This window comes from Schistocerca piceifrons, chromosome 2, assembly GCF_021461385.2.
Source record: "Schistocerca piceifrons isolate TAMUIC-IGC-003096 chromosome 2, iqSchPice1.1, whole genome shotgun sequence".
NCBI lineage: Eukaryota > Metazoa > Arthropoda > Insecta > Orthoptera > Acrididae > Schistocerca > Schistocerca piceifrons.
The window spans coordinates 493,590,596-493,604,435 of NC_060139.1; the positions used below are offsets into that span (position 1 = coordinate 493,590,596).

General features: G+C 37.0%; 1 protein-coding gene across 1 annotated transcript in view; it reads right to left on the reverse strand.

Annotated features, from left to right (window-relative positions):
* LOC124775510 (E3 ubiquitin-protein ligase lubel) overlaps positions 1 to 13,840 on the reverse strand; it is a 488,311-nt gene that overhangs the window by 137,407 nt on the left and 337,064 nt on the right. The window contains exons 15-16 of the mRNA XM_047250342.1: positions 8,360 to 8,623; positions 7,305 to 7,551 (exon numbers count right to left, since the gene is read on the reverse strand). Of these exons, the coding sequence (XP_047106298.1) occupies positions 7,305 to 7,551; positions 8,360 to 8,623 (511 nt within the window). The remainder of the gene's footprint in view (positions 1 to 7,304; positions 7,552 to 8,359; positions 8,624 to 13,840) is intronic.

Consider the following 13,840-nt stretch of genomic DNA (forward strand, 5'->3'; position numbering starts at 1 on the left):
GAAATAAAAACTTTCACAAATAATTGTATCTGTGTTACATAATTAATCATAATACATTTCAGTGTGTGTTGCAAAACAGTCAAGAACTCACACACATCAGACAGTAAATAGCATCATCATCTTCAGTAATATCTTGCTGTGCCTTCATCAAAGGCATTTTATCCTTTCTGAGTTGTAAAAATTCTTCAGTATTTTGCTAAGTGGTTTTTTAGTTGGCTGTGGAGATGGTTCATCGCCTGGAGCCAATGACGACCTCTCAGAATGATCTTCTTTGTCTTGCAACACAGATATATTGAAAAAGTTCTTGAGATAACACCATTTAGCTCACTAGTTCTGCTTCCACAGACGAAGAACCATGCATAGCTCTTCAAACTAAGGTAGCTTTTAAGAAACTGTGATGAAACTAAGACCTAGTGGAACTTAGTTTTGATGGACTTTTCCCTGGATTATCTGACCTGATTTTGCCAAGTTTTTCAAACTTTTCTCTGTCCCTAAGGTGTCCCCATTTTGCAAATATATGAAAATAGATGGACAAACCTCGTACAGTGACACTTCAGATAAAAGTGATAAGAGCAGATGGGAGACATTTCATATGTGTACTGCAGAAGCTATAATAGCTTCACTAAGTTGTGCCAGCTGCTGGCTCACACCAAAAATGTTAAACATTTTGATTGTTGCCAGCATGGCCCAGCTCTCACTGTGCCATCATGTCCTGGCTGTCAGTGTGAATACTGCAATACAAAACAGTGGGTTTGATATCTCACCACATCATGGCCTGGCCCAGCATGTCTCAGCCCAGTATACAGTGTGAACACAGTCTTAGACTAACAGACATTTACACTGAGAGGAAAGGCATCCAGCCACAGAATTAAAATGAAAATATTTGTCATTTCTTGATAGGGGCTTGTCCACCATTATTGGACCTGTCAGATGGGACAAATGTCCCAGAAAAAAAGATAAGAAGAGATTGTACATAGAAGGGTAAACAAGATCCTTTAGAAATCAAAATCATAAACAACAACCACACTTTATGAAGAGTTCATGAATGGGTAGGAGATGGTCTCGGTGCTCGTTTAGTCTTTATTGTATTAGCAGTATTTTTTATGCCCTTCTCCCTAAAAGTAGAATATCCTGGTAGTTATGAATATGAAGTGAATGTCAGCCAGTCTTTGAAGAAAATTTCTTCGGTTTTGAGGAATAATTATAGTCAATGTCATACAGGATTAAACTAATACTGGAAGTTTTGAAGAGTGACTTGTGCTATGGGAGGCACACAAAATGATGATGTCAGGTAAGGGAACAATGCTTCTCTCTGAAACTGAATGAGATTAACAAGTGTGTGACCTGGTGTCTAAATATTTGAAAATTACTGCCCCAATAATTTGTCTTACTCTGTATGACCATTTTGAGTTAACAGAAGTGGGTGTTACTAAACAGCAAGAGGATGATTGTTGTGCTTCAGATATTGAGGTGTTATCTACAGTTTCAAAATATGCCTCACATTGTGATGAAATGTCCACAAAAGCTCAGATGTCTCAAGATAAAAACATACCTGTGTTTATGTGAGAACCACTATCTATGGACCTAGTGAGGGCTCATAGTACCATTAGAATGTGGGTTACAAATCAATGATAATGATGAATCCAAGGCTCAGAGTGCCTCTCTAACAGCTGCTGTGCCCTCACATTACATTGTCTCTCTAAATTGACCACTCCCTTCTTGATACTGCATTCAGCTATGGTTCACCCAACCCTGCCAAAGTCATTGACTAGTGGCATCACTCCCATTCAAATAGTGAACAATTCACTGATTATTCAAACCAGCTTCTTTGAGCCCAACTACACATCCTTTACCAAATGCTGGCATCTGTGTATGCTGTTCACATGCCTGTTTGTGAAACGTAGTTACTGTCCAGCTGAGCATTTTATGCCCTGATATCGACGTGTCCCCTGTTTACTATCTTTGCCAGCTGCATAGTGAAAATGTACTGTAGCATCACCCATTCATCTATTGACTGCCAGAGTTTACAGTTTTGCATTTTCCATTGATATCTGTATTAAAATCAATTTGTGACCACTTTGGATAATTTCTTCATGGCGTTTTCTTTTCCTTTTTTAAAATTTTCACCAGGCCTATTAGATTAAAATCAGAACAATACCTCAGTTTTCTCATCTTATTCAAATCTTTTTCATGGTATGTTAAGTGACTATAACTAGCAATAGCAATTTAGTGAAGGTACTACAAAACAAGTTAGTGGAGTTTCTTTTCCATTTTTACCAAATAGACTTGGACTCAGGCAACTCCTGATGTGACTTCATTTATTAATTGAAAGTTTTAATACTATTTAATACAAGTTTCAACATCAAAGTGGAATTTAAATGTTTCTCACTGAACGGCACAATAGTTTGCCTACGGATTTGGCTATAACATTATAAATACATTCATTTAGGCTGAAAGCATTGTTACCCTTTCAGAAAGCTGAGAGTACTTTGTCATGTGAGATGTACATCGCAGAACAGTAGAGGAATGTAAGAACAGCTGGAAAAAATGTCTACAAATACGAAGAAATTAGTTCAACCTTAAACATGCATAACTTTATTTCATTGTCCACATTAAATCCAAATAAAATTTTGTGATTTTGACAATATCCTTGATTATCTAAATCAGAAAAAGCAAAGTCCTACTACAGCATTAGCATAAATCCATTGATGTTTATTATTTCTAGTCATACTAGATTATTTGCCATACATATTGGCTTGTTTAGTGTCTGTGCTTTTCTTCCAGAAAGTTCTTGTGTCAGTTAAACATCATCTTTTGGTAGGGCACTATCAAGCACTTTCAACAACGCCTGGTAGTGCTTGGGCAGTACTCAGGATCACATGTAGTTGGCTGCCATGAAAGGTCATGTATTAAATATATGGGTACGGAAAGTAATATGTTTCTGAACTCCATATGTGAGCAACAATAATGCATTACAATTGGACCTGAGAGCAGACAAAATGTTAGACAATATTGGTATAATAATGGAAGGAGCAGAACATGAATTATAATTTTGTAAATTGCAACCTTAGTGACATATCTTAGCCCACAATGAAAAAAGAACTATAACAAAAATTAAGTAATGTGAGTGTTTATCAACAGTCAGGGTTGACATGAACTATGAATTCAGTAAACTGAGATTCACAGAAACTATTTTCATCTCAGAAATCCCACCATTTCTCAACTAATAATATGAGAGCAATGTGGTCATTTCAAATTCAACCTGGTGTGACCTACAATCAATTATTCTCTGATGTTCTGATAGTCTGGTGCCCATTTTGTGGCTGTACGATCAGTAAACTGGACGTAACTCTTACATAATGAAGTGAACTCATACTAACTATGTTATGTCAGCTGACAAACAAATTGAAAGAAATACCTGTGAACTCGAAACTTCATACAAATTTGATGCAGAAAGTGAAAATGAAATAGAACTTTTATTCAAGAGTTCTGTGACAAACAGCTTCATGCTCACATCAGTTCATACACTACCATTGTTATTGATCTCCATTACTGTTACTGATGCCACTACTAAAGAAGGATGACAACTTTCTTGTTAAGCAATATAGAAAAAGAGAATAAATGTGAGACAATAATGGTGTAGTGTGAACTGAACCAAAAGAAGAAAAACATTTATGCCCATCATTTCAACTTTTATATAATACGATACACAAACAGTTTCTTACTTTTTTTAATTTTTGAGTTTCGTTACAATGTTTTCCCAACCAATAATACAGAAAGATAGAAATAACCCTTTACACAGAATGAAACTAAAAACAGGTTAACTAAGAGTAAGTTTATTCAATGAAGTTTTGGGATTGCAGCCATGATATCTCAGGTGACAATCATGCAACCATCTACAGGTGAGTGTTTTGCACTGGAGATTGCTAATTCACATTGGAGACACATGCACAAAGGCAGCCAGTACATCAGTGACCTCTGTTGAGTTTCGCACCCTCTTTGGGACTGCTCTATCTATGGCATGCAAGCACATGCATAATGGTAATACTACAAGGGTGGTTTGAAAAGTTTTCGGTATCACCAAGAGAGGTCAGCACTAGCACAACGAGTTGTTCACGAGATATTCATTGGACTGTTGCCTGTAAACATGTGCCACATCAGTACTCTTGGAAGAGAGCTGTGGTGCTGACATGGCTCTGTCGTTGTTCCCGTGTAGTGATTTGCGAAGAGGAAAAAAAAAATCAACATTCGAGCAGTGGTTAAGTACTTTGTAAAGAAAGGTATGAAAGCAAAGGACATTATGCTGATTTCTAGAATACACTGGGGGACTCTACTCCTTCATATTCAACTGTTGTCAAGTAGACAAATGAATTTAAATTTGGTTTGGAAAACTTAGATGATGATCTGCATGATGGTCAGCCAAGACGTGTCACTACTTCAGAAATCATTGCCAAAGTGCACAAAATGGTCATGGAGGATCACAGATTGAAAGTGCGTGAAATTGCTCACACTTGCCAGATGTCATCTGAAAGGGTATATCACATTTTGACTCAAGAATTAGAAATGAAAAAATTATCTGCAACTCTTGACGCTGGATCAAAAACGCCTGAGAATGGATGTATCAGAACAATGTTTGGCCCATTTTAGGAGAAACGAACAAGATTTTTTGCACCAGTTTGTGAGCACAGATGAAACTTGGGTGCACTACTACACCCCAGAGACAAAACAACAGTCAAAGCAGTGGAAACATGCTGATTCTCCACCACCAAAGAAAGCAAAGACAATTCCTTTGGCAGGAAAGGTCATAGCATCAGTGTTCTCGGATGCAAAGGGGATACTGTTTGTAGGTTATCTCCCCACTTGACAAACAATTACTGGAGAATATTATGCTAACCTCCTGGACAAAATGCAGCAAAAGATACACGAAAAAAGACGAGGTTTAGCAAAGAAGACAGTCATCTTCCCTCAAGACAATGCGTGCCCTTGCACATGCCATTGCCATGGCAAAATTACATGAACTAAGGTACAAATTGTTGCCATACCCACCTTTTTCACCTGATATGGCTCCATCAGACTTCCATCTCTTCCCAAAACTAAAAATTTTTCTTGGTGGACCAAGATTCACTTCAAATGAAGAACTGATAGGAGTTGACATATATTTAGCAGGCCTGGAGGAAACTCTTTTTTGAGATGGGATCAAGGCACTGGAACATCTTTGGATCAAGTGCATTAATCTAAACGGAGACTAAATTGTAAAATAAAAAAACGCTTCGGTGATGATAGTACTTTTTTCCATTCCATTCCAAAAACTTTTCAAACCACCCTTGTACATGCGCATACTCTGTCAAAATACAGGCTCCTGGAGTTAAAATTTAGATCTCAAATCAAGAAAATCAACTGTCACTAAATGTTTCATTAGTAATAAAATGTTTTCTTTCTGAAAAAGTTAATGAAATCACTGGGCCCCAGTCTAAAGCTGCCATCACAATTAATAAGATCTTCTGCCAAATGTATTTCCACCAGTTCCTTAATTACTGAATATCAGAAGTATCTTGTCATGGCAGAATAATCCTTGGACTGTTCTGTGGAGATACAATGCTTGGCCATGGCTGACTTACTGGGCTGCAAAAGGCGAGTGTGGCGATCATGTTCATTTCACTTTTCGAGCACTGTGCGCTTTGCCACACTACGAAGGTATTCTGTAGATTTCAGCCCTCCACAACAACAAATCATCCTTTGCCAAACTGAGAGCAGCACAAGTCTTTATATGTAGGTGGAATATTACTTTGATGTTAAGTTTCCTTAAGATTTTGTCTAATTTTGACGAAATATTGCTGACGTATGAGAGGAATGCCCTGGACTAAAACCACTCCTTCTCCTCTTGATCTTGTGGGTGGTCACGTTTCTTCTTGCTTAAAGCTATGCTGATTTTATGTAGTGAATATCCATTATCTTTGAATGCAGATTTTAGGTATTCCAGCTCCTTTGCAAGGTTATCCCCATCAGACACAAGATGTGCCCTGTGCACCAGCATTTGAAGTACGAAACTTCCTGGGAGATTAAAACTGTGTGCCAGACTGAGACTCGAACTCAGGACCAGCACACACTCCACTGCAGAGTGAAAATTTCATTGTAAACATTCCAAGGATGCTCATAGTTTGTTATGGGTGATGGCAGATAGAAGCCTGCAAATTGAACTTCCACACGACATTCTACGGATTAGTCTGCCATAGAAATATTGGACTAGACAAGATCCTTCTGGGATTCAATTATTAAGGAGTTGGTGGAAATACATTTGCCATAAGAACTTATTAATCATGATGGTGGCTTTCAACTGGATAAGGCAAGGCACCCAGTGATTTCTCTAACATTTTCCGAAAGAAAACATTTCATGCCTAATGACACATCTAGCAACAGATGATTTTTGGTGTCAAGTTAGCATTGTGAACTAGCAATCTCCAATGAAAAACACTCTCCTGAAGTTGGCTGAATAACTGCAAGCTGAAGTATGATGGCAAGAGGTAGGCATAATCCGGCTGCAATCCCAAAACTTCATGGAATACTCTTTATGCTGTCAAAATTTCAAGAGAGCAAATTTAATTATCTATATTGGTATCTTTTTACTTTGTTTATTCAAAGAGTTTGATCGAATTCTGAACAACAGGAGTAGACATTAGTCAAGTAGAAGTATGCCTAATGGCAGTTCTGGACAGCAGACTGTGTCTGTCTCAGTTGCTACTGAAAATGAATAAAGTAGAGAAAACTGCTCAACATACAGTTGAGTCGTACAATGGTCATCAGACTCAGGAGTTAGACCAAGAGAGAGAGAGAGAGACAGAGAGAGGAAGAGAGCTATATGGGCCCAGCACTTGGCCTATTACCTCTGTAGAATGGACAGTACCTGATACCTGAAAGTTTACCTATGAGTTCATGTGCCCATCTACCACTCAGTGCCACAGTTATATAGTTAGCAGCTACTATACTCCTCCCATTGGTTGTATTGCACTCAGGACCTTCCAGTATTGAATCAATTAGTATTAAAACACAGTTACTATGCATTTATTTTATTTTGTCTTAATCAGCATGAATCATAATACAGCTAGAAAACATTTTTATATGTCCATACACCAGAATTATTTGCTTTCAGCTATACAATTTCTATGTTACACTGCAGTCCAAGTCATCATTGCAACAAGTCACTGATATTACATGAAAATCAACATGAAAATTGGTAACAGAAATACTTAAGATTTCTGTGAATCAAATTTAATTTTCTTCATAACATGTCACCTCTCATAACATACCTTCATCAGTTGTCGTGTGAGTCTTGAGGACAGGCTCAGGAATTTTATCAGGCACCCTCATACTAGCCTCAACATTCCCACTTTCATTATCAGTTCCTACAGGTGGCCCCCAAATTCTCATCAAGAAAGGTTTCAGTTGTGTCTTACTAAGTTCTAAATAGGCAGCCTCTAGATTTCCATGATTGGCTGTTAGAACAGTTACAATATCCTCCCTAGTAAAATTTCCACGTGCCATCAGCTCGGCATACTGAAAAAAAGAAAATATGTTTACTATTCAATTCAAATAACAGACTCTTATGAAGTTGGAAATAATTGTAAATTTAATATTTTATTGTTTGATTTTAATTCATCTGTTTCATTGTGGGTGACCTTATCCAGTTGATAATATCACTGCATTCCACTTCTCTCAGAATAATTCAAAGATCTTTAGGATGAAATAGTTAGAAGGTGCTTACACAATTGCAAGCTTGTATGGCACTTGCAAATGTGTATGTTGCCATCAAGCAGCTTGTGAAACACTTAGCACAAACTGCCTAGGTTTGTTTTCTGTTGGAGTGCAAAGGGACACTAAAGGTCAGTGGAGACAGCACTGTTGCAAGTTTAAAAGTGTCTACAGGCTTGAGAGTGATGTGGCTCACATACTGTTCAGGCAAGTTTCATTGCATCAATGTTTTCCCTGAGTGGCTCATGAGCCTTTGTGAAAACACTGCTTGCAAATATATATACACCTTGATAAAGTTTAGAATGTTGGTAGACTTGCCTCAGGGCTTTTTCAATGTAAAGTGAATCTGCAGACCTTAATATATGATCTAAGAAGTATAGAGAGAGCCAAACAGCAGTAGAATACTTTGCATGTTTAGTGAAGTTTATGATTGATGTCTGAATTGAAGCTGGTATTTGAGAAAGAATATGAGGTAGGAGAGGACAGGTTCATAACATGATCATAATTGTAGAGATTTATTGATAGATCTCAGTAGTCAACTTTAACAGTTTAGCAAACAGGGATAGTTAATTCAGAATATCAGTCACACAGCATACAGTCCATTAGAGCGTACCTTCTTCTGGCGCTGCTCTACACACTCAGTAACAGCTGCCCACACATTTCCTCGATGTATTCGTAATGCATCACGAGCTTCAGCAGCTGATATTGTTCCAATATTATTTTCATGTCTCTCATGCCCGTAGTTAGTGGCCAGAGTTACTACAGTATCAATCATATTGCGCCAGTTATCACGCAACCAGGTAACTGGATTTTTCTCACCACAGTGTTCCATAGCCACTTGGAGATCTTCTGTTGTAAAGTTATGCATCTCTGCTTCCTGTTAACAAGATTCAAACACAAGTTAATGGTATCTAAAAGCCTTAGAAACAACATCTGTAAATAAATAATTGACTTTCTTTCATTCCTATATTGCAATATGCTTTAAGAGATCAGGTGCAAAAAATTTACCACTAGAAGCCAAGATAATTCAGTAATTATGGACAGTACATTATGCTATTTTTGCATAATGTTTATATGAAGAGAAAACAATATGCATTCAGAACACTGTAGTTCAAACTAAAATACAGGTGGTTTGGAAGGAAGTGCATTTCCACTTATGTATACCAAAGCTGCACGTGTTACTTCTTGAATCTAGTAAAAAGGTTGAAAAGAAAGTAATATATCATCAAAGCTGAAGTAAAGAATATACTTAACTAACAGCAGCCATTATGTATAAAATAATAGTAATTAATTACAAATGGGAAGGACCAAGGAGTACATCAAGGGCATAATCAAAGGTGTAAGAAATGAAACAGGAAAAAAATCTTGGTCAAATGAATTTGATGTAAGGACAAGATAAATTATATTGTAAATTTACGCTGTTATGCAAGATGAATACTCCAGGTAATGGAGAAGATAAAGTAAATATTTAATAGAGAAGGCAATGTGGGCAAATGAAGAAAACAGGAAAGTACATTGAACTGTGCAGTACTATACTAGAAAGCATTTTGAGATCACTGATGGAAAAGCTTTTTTAGTTCACTGATGGACATTTTTGTAGAAAAAGCTGGCAGATACAAGTATTTAAACAAAGATACAAACAGAGAAAAGTGTGTGAACAAAGAAGAAAGCAATAAAAGAAAAGACAAAATTTAGAAAGAAAAGGTTTATGAAGGAGAACAGATCTGCTAAATGAACAGAATGAAGAAAGAGGCCCATTAATAAGACAGCAGAGTTAGCACAAAAGCAAATGTATTGCCTAACAGGAGTGAAGAGCTGACATAAAAGTGCAGAAACAGAAGAGAACAGGGAAGTGGCGGTGATTGTTCCAGTACGATCAGGAAAAATTTTTTAGAACTGGAAATATCAGGTTTCTTGTACAATTCAATCAGAGAAAGAAAGAAGTATGGAACATGGAAGGCACTGGAATAGACATAGTTCACAGAAGTAGTAAACAAAAATTACAGAAGTCATTGGAAGAATATGAATGTAACTCACTCGCTCCGTTTACATAAAATCAAAGTCTAGATTAAACACATTATTTCTTTAGGGATTCCAGGATGATTATTATTATATCCAATCAACTTAAAATGCTTGTTTGTCTCAACATTTGTTCATTTTTTTTTCCCACTATGTTATATACGTGTCACGAAGAAAGAAGAATGGAAAAAAAGTAAAGAAAGAGGAAAAACAATGACAGTTTAGGTCTATAGCTGAAAAGCATCAAAGAGAAAACTCCTGTGTGTTTCATAAAGAAGAAGTAAAATCAAACTAATGAGAGGACAAATGAACAGTATATATTTTGAAACAGTTGACAAAAACCATATGAGACAAATAAACATTCTTGAGTACATTGAAACATAAGGGACAAATTTAAAAAACATATTGTGATGTGGAACAAATTTTTGAAGATAGTGATGATGTGAGAATGAAGGGTAGAAACAGATTAATGAAAAACAAAATTTGTTAAAAAGTAACTAATGAATTTACAAACTGTCTGCAGTAAGATGAAAAGATCATGCAGTCTGTGAAACTTATATGTACACAGTTACTGAAGAGATGTAGAAATTATGGCTGTGGAATCAAAAGTGACCACACTACATTCATACAGAAAACATAAAGTCTGGAATGGATAAATGAAATTTGCATTAACGTCAATCAGTCCTCAGTTCTGACAAAACAAAAAGTGGAAATTTGTGCCAGCCTGATATTTTAACAAAGACCTTTTGTTTTCAGAGTCAGTAATCTTCATTCATTGTGTTTTGTAGGTCTTATCATATTGCTATGTTAGCATATGTCTCTTAGCTTGCTGTATTCATGAAAAATATCAAAATTAGACAATTTTATTATCTTTAAAAGGTCCTAAGAGCAATTTAAAATTTTTGGCTTTTTGGATTTCATATTTGAAACTGTAATTTTGATGTTAAACATTTTATTTAGATGTAACATTCTGTCAGTTTTAAGGTAATGTATGTAGAGCTCATGCTCCCCCCCCCCCTCCCTCCCTCCCGCCGCCTTTCCCCTTTCTCCCCTCCTCCTCTATTTTCAATACAGCCAGTTAATATTTGCCTGACCAACTTCATAAAGTAAACAAAGCCATTCATGGGTTACACTATAACCAATCAAACTGAGGCGTAACTGTCATATATACAAATTACAAACAACTGTATGTGTGGAAGTAAAAGCACAACCTCAGGTTGTGTCAAGGATGGGGAATGAATTCGGCCAAGCCCTTTCAAATGAACCATCTCGGCATTTGCCTGGAGTGATTTAAGAAAATCACGAAAAACCTAAATCTGAATAGCCAGACATAGGTTTGAACAGTTGTCCTCCCAAATGCAAGTCCAACTGTACGTAATTTATCATAAGTAGAGATACTAGCTCTTTATAGTTATTCTTATGTTTTATATATCTGAAGATGGGCAACAGTAGCTAAAACAGTTCATGATCGGTTTTATCTTCTCATAGCTGTGAACGAAATAGATAACTATGATGTGAAGTGACGATGTCTACTTTTGATACCAGTTGCTCTTGTATAAAATGTGAGCTAGTTGCTGTGAAGCAGTTGTAGGACTGTTCCCCCATCAGTTGGGCTGTGTCTGAGTTGGCTGATTTACAATCTATGTGCTTGTGCCATGGGCAAAAATCACAGTTTATGAACAGTTCATTAAAGGTATTAGAATAAAAGGCAAAATACATTGGAATAAAGCACTGTAAGGAGTGAAATGGGCCTGTAATTAGAGGAGACTCACTTATCTCAGACTTTATGATGTGTGTTATTACAGTGTATTCAATTCAGTCAAGATGTAGGCTACACCTTGAGTCACTGAGTGAACAGAAAGACAGATCAGTATGGACCTATCAAATCAGCACAAGATTTTAATGTTTTGCTAAAACTGTTATCATGTTAAGAAGTAACACTGCTGTTTAGTGGCCAGATGATTGTTTAAATCCTCATAGGTGATAGGTGATGTGTTTTTGAAGGTAGTGTCTGTCACTGTTGTACATGGTGTCTAAAACTAATGCATCAGTATTTGGCAGGTTATTCTGATTCAAAGAGCAGTTCAACATAACATTCAGTGACTTGTAGGCTCTAAGACCAAAGTGTTATCTTTTAACATACAGCCACTTTCCCTTTCCTCTGATTGGTTTTGCAATAGTATGATATTAGCTTCTGTCCAACTGATGTAGCTGTTTTATTTTAGAATTTTCTAGGTGATATACTGATAAGCAGATAAATGAGAATTAACAGGGTGAAAACAGAGTATATGTTTTCAAAGGATGCTTAAGATCTATATATTAACCTGCAAGGAAAACAATTGATGGTGGTCAAGAAACTTAAATAGTTAGGCTCTTATATGCAAAGTGATGGAGGACTGGAGGCCGAAATACAGCACAGGATAAAGAGTGAATGGATGAACTGGAGGAAATTGAGCAGAGTACTGTGTGATAAGAAGGTTAGCTGTAGAATAAAAGGAAAGCTTTACAAGTCTGTGGTGAGGCCTTGATGCTGTATAGCACAGAAACTTGGCCAATTACAAAAGCCTTCCCCATCCTTGACACAACCTGAGGTTGTGCTTTTACTTCCACACATACAGTTTTAGTGAGGTTTGGAGATGAATTCTGGCAGAGCATTCACATCAAATTATTTTGGGAAACCATTAAAAAACTTGGCTTAAGATGATCATACGACGGTTTCAGTGCCACACACCCTCAACAGAAAGACCACTGCAGTGTTGCCAGACCCAATTTTTTCTGGAGATGGAGCTTAAACATTTTGGATGACACAAGATAAGTTTCAGAAACTATGGTATCAATAAATTGGATCTTTGCATTTACTATTTACTTTTACCAGCCCTAAGTTTTAGATTTCGGTTCTAATTGCATGCACACACAGCAATTAATATGAGGACCTATCTTGCTGCTTCTAAGACAAACGTAAACGTTGCTCTTTTTAGTTTTGGGTTTATATTTCGTACCATGATTTACCTTTTTAGCGCTGTCGTCACATATTCAGAATCCAAATTCGCACTCGTATCTATACACGTCCAACCATCCACCACTTAGCACAAGCTTATGGTGTAACCTGTTGACACTCACAAACCACCCAGTGTCTTTTATGCACTTAATCATTTACCCTCTCTTCCTTTGTTGAACTGGGAAACGAATGGAATACTTTGTTGGGTAGTGTTTGTTTCCCATGGATAACCTGGCCCTTGCCTCCAAAAATACTGTAGCGCAGTGGCAGTATTTTATTAATGCTACGTATCGTTTCATTGTATAGTGACGCATCGCTATGTTTTATGTACCGGTAGCAGCATGTAATATTACTACGCTACAAATGGTGATTAAATTTCGGCTGCACGACACACTGAAGCGCTACATGAACACAGATCACTGTTCCCACAGCTGCAATTGTGAGTTCAAAAAATATAATAAAAGGAATTTTCATTTTTTGGAAAGAATTTTATTTAATCATGTACATCAATGTTATCACCTTTAAAATCAGTTACATTAGATATTACACAATTATGTCACACTTATGGAATTCTAGCTTTGGGATAGCTTCTAGCTCTATGATGCGTTTTTGATCACATCTGTGTTTGTAAAACGACGGCCCTGTAAGATCCACGTTATTTTTGGGTTCAAAATGGTTCAAATGGCTCTGACAACTATGGGACTGAACTTCTGAGGTCATCAGTCCCCTAGAACTTAGAACTACTTAAACCTAACTAACCTAAGGACATCACACACATCATTGCCTGAGGCAGGATTCGAACCTGCGACCGTAGCGGTCGTGCGGTTTCAGACTGTAGCGCCTAGAACCGCTCGGCCAGTCCGACCGGCTTATTTTTGGGGAACAGGAAAATGGGGTCGTGTGTGCGGAATATGGAGGCAGAGACATCATTACAGTATTGTTTTTGGTCAAAAATTCACGAACATGTTAACTATGAGTAGGTACATGATAGTGGTGCAAAAAACATGAATTGTTTCGCCACAAATCCAGACATGCTTTTTTTTTTCTTTTCATTGATTTTGTACGTAAGGTCGTTCG